The sequence below is a fragment of the Convolutriloba macropyga genome, chromosome 3 (assembly GCF_964194025.1).
Source record: "Convolutriloba macropyga chromosome 3, txConMacr16.3, whole genome shotgun sequence".
Taxonomy (NCBI): domain Eukaryota; kingdom Metazoa; phylum Xenacoelomorpha; order Acoela; family Convolutidae; genus Convolutriloba; species Convolutriloba macropyga.
The window spans coordinates 54,850,861-54,862,887 of record NC_134470.1 but is presented as its reverse complement, the minus strand read 5'-3'; the positions used below and the strand labels follow the sequence as shown (position 1 = coordinate 54,862,887).

The 12,027-nt window shown below is 36.9% G+C and overlaps 1 protein-coding gene across 1 annotated transcript in view; it reads left to right on the top strand.

Moving 5' to 3' along the window:
• The window catches only part of LOC142336287 (uncharacterized), a 279,116-nt gene that overhangs the window by 137,875 nt on the left and 129,214 nt on the right, over window positions 1–12,027 (top strand). Inside the window, exons 24-26 of the mRNA XM_075385000.1 lie at window positions 6,277–6,419; window positions 7,260–7,344; window positions 7,701–8,147. Coding sequence (XP_075241115.1) covers window positions 6,277–6,419; window positions 7,260–7,344; window positions 7,701–8,147 — 675 coding nt within the window. The remainder of the gene's footprint in view (window positions 1–6,276; window positions 6,420–7,259; window positions 7,345–7,700; window positions 8,148–12,027) is intronic.

Below are 12,027 nucleotides of genomic sequence, written 5' to 3'. Positions count from 1 at the left end.
CAGATACCTCATAAAATTTTACTTGAACTTTATCAGACAAACTCCTTGTGTTGAAGCTATTTGTCGCAGGATCTTAGATTACAATTTTAAGTGCACAAAAAACTAAAGAGTTTCATTACTAGCGTCAAACGGTACCAAAACGAAAACTGGTTATAAAGAATGTGGCGCGCACTTCCCACCGTCTTTTGACGCCCAAGTGGAAAGGGCTTCAATTACGTGAAATTAGTTTCCACACGGCAATTAATTAGCCTAAAATGGTAAATACTTCAAAAGAAATTACTGTTACGTTCGGCGGTACGGGCATTTCACAAAATATTATTCTTTTTACGATTTAACCGATTTAACCGATTGAGGTTACTAAAATGAGGGATTAAACTGCAGTTAATCTGCCGCACAACTTTTTGTGGAATGTATTTTGCCTCGGAAAGTAGATTCCACTTTTCAACTTCGAGTTTAAAAGTGAAAACACTGACTGTAATTTCCATTTAGAGCCCCATCCTTTCAGCCTTGAAGTTTATAAGTACGTTTCACACGTACAATGCATTAAGATATAAAAGTGAAATGTGGTTACAACAGTTACTCGCAAAATCCGGTTCCCGTAGACGCTAGTAATGTATTTTTCGAAGCTTTGAGACCACTTGAGGAGTTACCCAATACCAGGCCTCGTGCATATTAATTCGTGTTTGTAAACTACCTCACAACGTGAATAGTTTCACATAATGAACAATCCTGAGTGAACATCCGAGCAGGTTATACTCTGCTTACATCAATAAAAGGGTTTCAAGACAAAACACCCAATGCCAAATTACCCAATGTGTTAAAATTCCCAAAATATACCCAATATTTTATCCTGTTTAAACTATCATAACGATTGTTTAGCATAATATTTATCTATTGCGATTTGCCTATGCCTTGCGGGCATTGCCCTCGGCGGCGCGTAGGACTTGATATGAAACTATCACAACCGAACATGTGATTAAATCATCAGCTTAATTATGAGAAAACAATACTTGTAATACCGAGTGCTAATTTGTCATTAATCGGATTAATGAACGAGAAGATTAAAAGGAATAAATTGGCTGCGATGGCATTGGGTATTTTGGCATATTGGCTGTTTTGGCATTTGGTATTTTGTCATGCAACCAATAAATAGGCAAATGAATTAGCCTAAGGATAACTAATTAATGACATCCAAAGAGTAGCAATGGCTTAAGCCAAATTATCACAACCGAAGTTCAATTTTAAAATGGGTTTTTTTTCCGTGGGGGTTTATTTCCTAGACCCACCGTAATATAATACATATGGCTGTTGAAGGAGAGGCAGGGGTTCCAGCACAAGGTGGTGCGAAAGAAATCTGACCTTTTTAAAGCCTGTTCTTTTATATGATTTTTTGTTGTGCTTTTGCGGGCCTGCTAGTGTACCATTATAGAGGTGCAAAACTAAGAAAGTATTATAGAACAATTACACTAAGATATTTGGGGGATGGGGGGGGTTGTCGCAGAGGGCAAGACCTAAAAATTATCTTTAGATTGTCATATTTCCAATTTTCCCCAAACATTTTGAATTCCACGATACAGAAAAAAATCAGTTGTAGCGGAGATTGCCCTTTTTAAATTCTAACCAAATTAAAACTGTAAATACTATTCAAAAGAAATTAGTTTGTTGTTCACAAACTTTATTGGGCCTGCATAACCAACCATAGTTGTTCAATCCCAATTCCAGGCAACAAGAAGAACCAACAACGGGCACTGAAGAACACGGGTGACTTCTTTGGCAAGTCTATGACTGCTACCAAATCGGACTCTGTGGCCACTACTACTACCACAACAACTACCACTACTACAACAACCACCAGTACTACAACTGTGTCTGAAGACGGAACCGTCGTCAATGTCCAGGAGCAGCCGGATGTCTGTGGAGGCAACTCCGGCCAGGTAGCCAATTAATTACCTTAAGTTTTCACTGATCCTATCTTTTTCGGGAAATTTTAACGCGCAGGATTCGATAAGATACTTACTAGTTCTCATTGGTCGATAATTCAAATTTCCTGAAAGGCTATTGTTAGGGGTCGAAGCAGGCAAAACTACTGTGGAAATGGACCAGTACTGCATTTGAACCAGCATCTCTTATTTGCAAGCCTAGTGTGCCAACCAGTACACCAACTGGTCATAAGCTCGCTCTCGAAATTGGGCATCTGTTATAACTCGTCCTCATGTTCTGTCTTTTTCCTCAAGGCTTCATATCTCTGGCCAAGTATCCGTTGAACAAGTAGAGCTTCTTGTCAAGCTAATCTTTGCACAATTTACATAAGGTGGTTCTCTCTCAAACTTCTAACAGATACCTCATAAAATTTTACTTGAACTTTATCAGACAAACTCCTTGTGTTGAAGCTATTTGTCGCAGGATCTTAGATGACAATTTTAAGTGCACAAAAAACTAAAGAGTTTCATTACTAGCGTCAAACGGTACCAAAACGAAAACTGGTTATAAAGAATGTGGCGCGCACTTCCCACCGTCTTTTGACGCCCAAGTGGAAAGGGCTTCAATTACGTGAAATTAGTTTCCACACGGCAATTAATTAGCCTAAAATGGTAAATACTTCAAAAGAAATTACTGTTACGTTCGGCGGTACGGGCATTTCACAAAATATTATTCTTTTTACGATTTAACCGATTTAACCGATTGAGGTTACTAAAATGAGGGATTAAACTGCAGTTAATCTGCCGCACAACTTTTTGTGGAATGTATTTTGCCTCGGAAAGTAGATTCCACTTTTCAACTTCGAGTTTAAAAGTGAAAACACTGACTGTAATTTCCATTTAGAGCCCCATCCTTTCAGCCTTGAAGTTTATAAGTACGTTTCACACGTACAATGGATTAAGATATAAAAGTGAAATGTGGTTACAACAGTTACTCGCAAAATCCGGTTCCCGTAGACGCTAGTAATGTATTTTTCGAAGCTTTGAGACCACTTGAGGAGTTACCCAATACCAGGCCTCGTGCATATCAATTCGTGTTTGTAAACTACCTCACAACGTGAATAGTTTCACATAATGAACAATCCTGAGTGAACATCCGTGCAGGTTATACTCTGCTGACATCAATAAATAGGGTTTCAAGACAAAACACCCAATGCCAAATTACCCAATGTGTTAAAATTCCCAAAATATACCCAATATTTTATCCTGTTTAAACTATCATAACGATTGTTTAGCATAATATTTATCTATTGCGATTTGCCTATGCCTTGCGGGCATTGCCCTCGGCGGCGCGTAGGACTTGATATGAAACTATCACAACCGAACATGTGATTAAATCATCAGCTTAATTATGAGAAAACAATACTTGTAATACCGAGTGCTAATTTGTCATTAATCGGATTAACGAACGAGAAGATTAAAAGGAATAAATTGGCTGCGATGGCATTGGGTATTTTGGCATATTGGCTGTTTTGGCATTTGGTATTTTGTCATGCAACCAATAAATAGGCAAATGAATTAGCCTAAGGATAACTAATTAATGACATCCAAAGAGTAGCAATGGCTTAAGCCAAATTAAATCTATTTTCTCATTACATTTACAATCAACCTTCTTAGCCAATTAGCATCTTGGGCTCCTGCAAAAATCGACCTTATGTAAATGTAACGACAATCTCTGTTGGCACAATAATAGCTTCGGACGATTTTGTTTACAATATCACAGCAAAGAAGATTTTGGATGATTCGATTTTTGAAGACTTTTCTCAGTTTCAAAACATCCAAATCGACAGCAACTACAATTTAAAAATTCTGATGGCTAGATATTTAACTTTAAATTTTCCGAACTCATGTGCATGATAAGTTGAACCGAAATTTCTTAAAAGGAGGTTTCTGCTCAGTTGGTATAACACTTAGCACACTAAGATTTTAAAGTTAACCATGATAGTTTGAATAAAGTACTGTTACATTTTCCTTGTTGTTCTAACCACTTACGTCGCACTATTACCCTCCGTCCTTCCGACATAGTTGTTCCGACCCCTCTTGAGGGGGGAGGAACTATCTCCTCAAATGGGTTTTTTTGTTCAGTCAATTTTCGCCGATCGATATATTCATCGTAGAGTGTTGAGACTGGAATCATTAGAAAGCTCGTCCAGCGTAGAATATGGAATTTAAAAAATTTTTTAATGTTCGTTTTCTACATGGAGTTATCGAGGTTTAAACTTCTGAGAAAAGTAGAGTGAATTCACCTTGTTTTTATTCACATTTTCCGAAACTTTTGCCTAAATTTTCGTCAATTTTGCTAAAGTTGTTAAAATTTTTAAAAATAGTGTGGTTGATTTTATTTTTAAAGACGAACAAGCATTGTTGATTATTTTGATTTTATTTTTTGGTAAAAAATCTGGCTAAATATTTCAAAATTCAGCCTTTTTCATCAAAAACAGCACGAAATAAGCCACTTTAGTCCACTTTGATTAAATTTGCCTGCAGTACACCCAAAACAACACTGATACAATCTTTGTAGACTCAGAAGGGGGCTATTCGTACTTCAACTTCCGCTTAGAGTGCTATGTAATTAAAACTTGGCCGTTTTTTGCTAACTTTGCTTGTTGATTGTCAGAAAAGCAGAATTTATTTTCGATTTTTCAACTAACAAATTATCTGAATCTACATTCGAAAACTCAATTGTTCCTAACGGAAAATAAGCGTTAGCAGGGCTAGTTTTGGGCCAATCTTGGACTGTTACAATCCAAAACGAATTCGGATTGTAATCAGTCGGTCTTTTTTGAAAAAAAGACCTTTTTTTTAATAAACAACAGAACATATCAAATCAAAGCTCAGGAGTGATATTCTGACATTAGTAGATAGCTGATGGCTTCCGTGACTTTGAAAACAATCGTTTTCAAAAACTAAAAAAAAATTTTAACTTTGCAATTTTGTTCTTTTTATCTTTCTTTTTGTTTCTTAATCTCGTTAATTACAGGTCAAATAGGGCATTATAGGTGTCAAGGAAAAGTGTCAAAAGGGATCAAAAGGGATTGGTGTCACAAATTTTTCTTTCAAGGAATTTGCTATGACCCTACTGGCTTGGACACCGGTTTTTCACAGAAAATTAAATAATTTGATTTTGTCATATTTGACGTTCTTTTTGTAGACGCATGACATATTCTGGATAATTGCAGGTGTCAAGGGCTTCCTTCGGATGAATAAACGACCCTATTTAAATATTTCATATTCTTTCATAATCTTTTATAGTAATTAATGTCTTTCATGACTTTGGATGTAATCTTGTTTCGAGAAACAATCAAAAGAATTACATACTTTTGCCCTTTTCTCTTTTTTGTTTAATTGTTACCTAGTCTCACTAAAGAATGGCCACGTACTACATTATCGGTGTTTGAAGAAGGCGCAATTGAATAAATTTTGAGGGCCAAAATATGGCTTTACGGTTTTGACAGCGTTCTCTGGCAAGTTTCAATTGAATTTTTGTTTGTTGTTTTTTTGTTGTTCTTTTTAGCCGCTTAGAAAATTGAATAAGGACAGCTCCTAATGGCGTTCTATAGAAGTATTGGTAATCGTAAACCTTTGGAATATTTCATTTGATTTCTAATGGTTTTCATTACTTTGAAGTTAATTGTTTTAAAAATATAACCTAATTTTTTAACCTGACTTTTTTTGTTCTTTTTTGTCTAACTGTTACCAAACCCTTTTATGGACTGGTCCCATATTTTTCTGGTGATTTATAAGTTATTTTCTTTAGTTTTATGTTTATCTGGCGGTATGTTGACATTGTTATTAATTTTTGTTTTTTAAAACGGACATAAAGTTTTTGATGTAATTAATGTTTGTTTTTGTTGTTGTTGTTGTTTGATTTTGCTGTTCGTCTTGACTCGCTTTCTTAATATTGGCATATCACAGCAATCTAATGCATCAATTTTTACTCCACTGAGTTTCTTGCTTTGGAGGCTATCTTATCGTTCATACACAATTTTTTTGAAAATTATTTCCCAAAAAATAATTTTTGGGTTATTCTATCTGTTCCTCATTTGGTAGACAATTATGCCAAAATTGTGGATGAGCGTGGTCGGAACCTTATGTGTCATCGCACATTACCGAGCCTCCTTGTTTGTATAATTGTTATTGACATTTTGTCTGTTCTCCCCTTTAACAAACTGTTTACTTTTTGAGCAGAGTGTAGACGTGGCCACTATGTAAAACAGTTTACGTTGGTGGTGTACCGGTTTCCTGTGCTGATTTGTTGTACTGGTTTTATGTAAATACATTGCCTATTTTTATATAGAGCGCGGACTTGGCGACCCTATTGCGTGTTGCACTTGGGGACATGGCAGCTGCAGTAGTGTGTGACTTGCAACCAGGGGAGAGGTCTATTGATATCAACGTCACATCAGACGGCCAGCCTGTATTCTCAATGTCATGTACAAGGTCACTTCATCTCACTCCATGTTTCACTTCAGGGTTCAAGAAAAGTAATTTGAACTTGCGATTGACTGAAGGGCGTTAGCGGTAAATGTGTGCTATACAACCACTCAAAAAAGTTTGTTAAAAACACGGGGCGTAGTTTAGGTGATATTATTTAAATATTTACCACTATTATAATAGCTCATATTTACCACTATTAAGGGCTTAGACCAAGTTGAAGTTAACACGGCGCATTTTTAATTTATCAATTACATATAAGAGATTGCTTATTTCGATATCTTACATGTCTCTATAAATTTGCTTCCCCTTCTTAGATCTTCGTAGATTTAGCAATGTAGCTTCATTTCCAGTTTACAATCTTTTTACAACTCACGAAATGGTCTAAGGAATCGCCATAATAGCATCATAGAAGGCAGACAAAAAAGAATTTTAATTCCAGTTATGAGACTTCCCACTGTAGTGGGTTGGAGAGGTCAGTTTCGAACCTTATAACTGAAAGGATCTGCGGATTTTTCCCGTTCGTGGCCCCGTTACATTATGCACCCCGGTAGTTCCCCCACTCACGTGCCATAAGATAGAAAATCATTTAAAAATATGTCACGTGCGCTTGGTGGTGTAAATAATATGCATCCACAAGTTTGATGGGGGAGGGGGGCACAAGTGGAACAGCTCCGGATCCGCTGATACTGATAGCGTCTAAATAGAAATTAAGACACCATCGGCATCAGCAGATCCGGATCTTTTACATTTGTGTCCCTACATCAAACTTGTGGGTGCATATTATTTGCACCCGCAAGCAAACTGAAAGATGAACTGATGATTGTGAATTGTTTGGGTTGACAGGAGCAAGAACCAAGAGTTTCACGTAACAGGAGCCTACATCCCTCTGCTACCCGAAAACTGCACCGAAGACTCATGTGCACTTTGCGTAAGTGGACAGCTGCAACTGTTTCCTTTTCCTGTCCACGAAGAAAATTTCTGTCTTCAATATCATGTGTGAACAAACTAATGCATGTTTCTACTCTATATAATAACTAGCATGGATTTGCCCCCTCCCCCGGATATCGAGTTTCGCTTCACTGGACTGTGCGTTGTTCACAAAATGCGCTAAGTAAGCTGAAGGAATATGTATAGTCTCTCTATTTTCTTTTCTATCTTTGTAATTAAACGGCACTAGTAGCCTAGTCTAAAAACTGTTTTTTTTCTTTAACAGCAGAAACTCCATGTTAATATGATTCATGAATCAATGTAAAAAATGAAAAGATTCGCTGTTTTTGTTCACAGAATATCAAGTTTCTTGGATGCGCGGATGCAATGCCTGCTGATAACTCGCCCAACAGTGAAAAAATAGACATGAAAGTTCTCAAAATGACAATCAATGAAACGGATGCGGAGGATTGTTCACTATCCGTTCTCAAAATCCGAGACCTTCCTATCGACTCCGCAATTGAGTTCTCGAATGAGAACCTCGCAAAACAACCGGTTCAACTTCTGACATCCAATTTGACCTTGGAGAAGGATTTCCTTTCTGTTGATGTGAACGTTACTGAGGAAAATTCCGCTCTGATTGTTGATTTCTGTCTAAATACTCTTATGCAACAAGCTACGCAGCTGATCGTAAGAGGGCGGTATAATTTCACGAGCTCTGATTGGGTAGATATTGGCGAAGATCAAATGGACTTTGTCACGTTGGCGGCTAATGCTTCTGCTGCTGAAGACGACTTTATTTATGTAAGTCGTTAAACAACTTTTCAGCGAGCACTTTAAGAATCGAGGATCATACGTATAAAAATGTGAACTCAGTTGATAATTGAGACTAAGTAAAACAAACTGAAACATAAAATTTTGTCTCAGAAACAAAAATTTATCCATTCCATTGAACTGAAAACAAGTGAAGTAAGTTGAAAAAATTATACATCCGAGAGGATCTGAAAAATCAATATCCGTTAAACAGCTGGATAATAAAGCAGTCAATCAAAAAATTTGAGAGCTAATTATTGACTAAAATTTGCCGAAAGAAATATGAACTCATCTATTGGAGCGAAACCAATAGAAGCAGTATTTTTTGCCAGTTTTAAAGCTTAGACAAAATCAGCATTCTCGAGTTTTCATGCAAAAATACATATGATTCTTCAGCAGAGTTATTTGCAAAAGGAATTGCTATCAAAAACGAAAAACAAATTAAAGACCTCAATTAATTTTTACGTCCAGAATGACTTGGAACTTTCACCTCGATATGATCACAAAGAGAGGATATCAGAAATTGAACTATCTAAGAAGAGTAATACCCCGCACCGCAAAAGAAGTTGTCAAAGGCACATTGGTGAAAACATATATATTCTCGGCGGTCTTGTATGCATCAAATGTCTGAAACCCACCAGGACTTCAGTATCTCCAACGCTTGGAAAGACTGCAAAGATCATATTTAAAATGGATAACTTGCCAATCAATTTTGGGTAACAAAGAATACGTTGAAAGCCTAATTCGAAATCGCCTATTAACTATCCGCCACCGAAAAATCCATGTCAGTTTCGAAGGGAGATGAAAAACCTTTTGGAAAACAAAGCAGTGGAAAGAAGTTACGTCGCTTCATACAAATCCGAAAAAAATGGAGGTCGGTTTATGCACACAAAAATATGGAGGCCTGATCATACCTCAATTTTCTAGTGCTCATTTTTTTTGTAGGAAAAAAGGGTTTATCTGTGAGATATCAAAATAGTATTTTAAATAAACCAAAAAAAATTTGAAAAATGACAAATTTTCGAATAATAATAATAATAATAATAATAATAATAATAATAATAATAATAATAATAATAATAATAATAATAATAATAATAATAATAATAATAATAATAATAATAATAATAATAATAATAATAATAATAATATAATAATAATAATATTAAAAATAGTAAAAACAATAATGATAATAATAATAATAATAATAATAATAATAATAATAATAATAATATTAATAATAATAATAATAATAATAATAATAATAATAATAATAATAATAATAATAATAATAATAATAATAATTGTGATGAAGAACCTTTTGATTCTCCGTGTGGAGTGTAGATGGTCTAGTGTGTGTGTGACTATTGTCTATTATGGATTGGTCCGATTGGACTATAGCCGGACGTTCTGCTCTAAGTCTCGGGCTTCGCTCGGGGGTGAGAGTAGGTCTCACTCTATATGACAGTTCAATTTTGGCGGATAAAAGAACAACGTTGAAAGTTGAATTAAGGCCACGTTCCACTAACTGTTTTTCAGCTTGCTTATTTTACGTCTGCAAGTTTGCATCTCTTGTCAGACGAACCAGCTAGGTACCGGTCTAGTCAACCAGAACTATAGCGTTTACATAACTCAAAGTGAACTTATTTACAAGAGGTTATTATATAACATATGAAGTTTAAAGTGTTTATACATAATACTTGGAAAACTTGGTTACGACTCCACATGGAGTATCACATACCCCCCGCTGGGGCAAACGAGGTGCTATTTGTAGCAGTTCGTTTGTGAGTTTCTAAGTTTATAAATCAGAATTACAGCTGTCAGATTTCTCTCTTTAGTAAGGTGACATTGGGGGAGTTGCATACACACTTGATGTTCCACTTGGGGGATCGCACGATGTTAAGGTTGCCTGATTCTCCTCGTTCTCGAGTTCATTTGTCGAGAGTTCCTTTGTTTCTTCTGGGTCTCCATTAGGAGAATCGAGAAAGATCACTGATGGTGGTTTGCGTTGGTCATTTACTTTTGTGTTTTCGTTTATGTTTTGCTCCATGTGGGTGGACTCAGATTCGTTAGCAGTGTTTGCTGTAGTATCCATTTGGACTTGTACCGTTGTTTTGGTTTTGCTCTTGGAGGGTGCCGGTATTATTGAGATCGGGCATTCATCTTGTAGGTCTGTTTCCGATGATATGAGTTGACGATCTTGGCTGTTTGTGAAGGCAGGGTTAGAGAAAATGCTTGGATTTGATGATGTTACTATTTGGAATGGTGTATGTATGTCAGCATCCTGTTGTATGTTGTAGATTACAGTTTCCGGGTTATCGTTTGTGTTGTCGGTGAATTGTACTACTTTGTTACTCAGCGGGTGTGTTTTCTTTGGTGACTCTGATTCGTAGTTTAATGCTGCTTGTTGAGCTCTCATGTTGAATGAGACTTGTGCTGGTGATTTGGATGCGGATAGTTTTCTTTTGTTCGTTTTGGGCGTGCGTGGTGGTGTTGACTTCGTTGCTGCTTTTCTTTTCTGTGTTCTTTGTTGTTGTTGTTGATTGGTCTGCGCTAATTTCTTGACTTTTTCCTTGGTCCAGATGGATTCGGTTGATGACCCTTGGTTCTGTTGTTGGTTCCTTGATGTGTTGTTGCGTGCTTCTTCTAAACAGAATTTTCTTATTTTTTCTTGGTTGCGCTTATATTCACCTACAGTTTTGCACGCTACCATGTGTATTAGTCGTGGTTTAGTTTCTGTGGCTATAGCAATGTCACTTTTTCTAATGACTGTGTTTTTTCTTAAGGGTGTGTCAACTGTGATTGTGTGCGGTGTGTAATTTGTTATTGTTCCATCTGGAATTATGTTCCATTGCGGTGCGAGTGTTGGTCTTGGTTCTTTTGTTTTTCGTGTGATTGTTTTCTTTGCTACATTGCGTTTGTTTGCTACTAGTTTTGTTGTTTTGTCACCTATGGTGAAGTGAATTTCAGACGGTATTATCTTACGTGGTGAGCGAGGGCGGAGTGGCATGTTGTCGGACTCGTCGCTGTCAATGCTGATGGGGGTTGGGTTTTCTGCTTCCTTGTAGGCTATGTCCAGATTGTCTTCGGATAGTCCGTCGTAGCGCCACATCTCTTCGTTGGTGAGTACGTCATGTTTCAGGATCTTCTTGTCTAAACAATTCGTACGTAATTTTTTGTATGTTAAGTTTTTGTGTGACGGTTTGGTGACTATGTTAGAAATTTCTGTGTTGGGTTTGCGTCCGAAGTGTGCCTCAAATGGGCTTGTTTTGGTGGTGGCGTTAGGAATTAGTCTGATGTTTTCAATTATATTAGCTACTCTCTGGCTTAATGTTGTTTGTGTCCATTTGGAATCGATGTCTAAAACCGCGAGCCTACGTTTTATTGTTTGTATTAGCCTTTCTACCATTCCGGTTCCCCTGTGGTCTCCAGCTGGAGCGAGAATTAGTTTGATATTTTTATTTTTGCAGTATATTTCGAATTCTCGGGCTTTGAAAGCTTGTGCTTGATCACACCGGATCGACCTAGGAATTCCATGTACTTTGCAGTAGCTATCTAGATACTCTATTGCGGTTTTTGAGTCACAGTTATTGAAAACTTCCGCGTGCGGGTATCTAGATAACCTATCTACTGTTACTAAAATGTAATTGGAAAGGGCGTTATCCTTAAATGGTATCGGGCCCGCGAAGTCCATTTGGACTTCTTCGTTAGGTTCGGAGAGTGGTGGTAACTTTCCCACTTGTGTTTTGGGGATTAATGGTTTTAGGTTTTTACCTTTTTCGGTGCAGTGGCGGCATGCTTGGGCTTGGGCAACAATGTCTGAGTGTATATGAGGATACCAAATAAGTTGGGCTAAGGCAAGCATACCAGC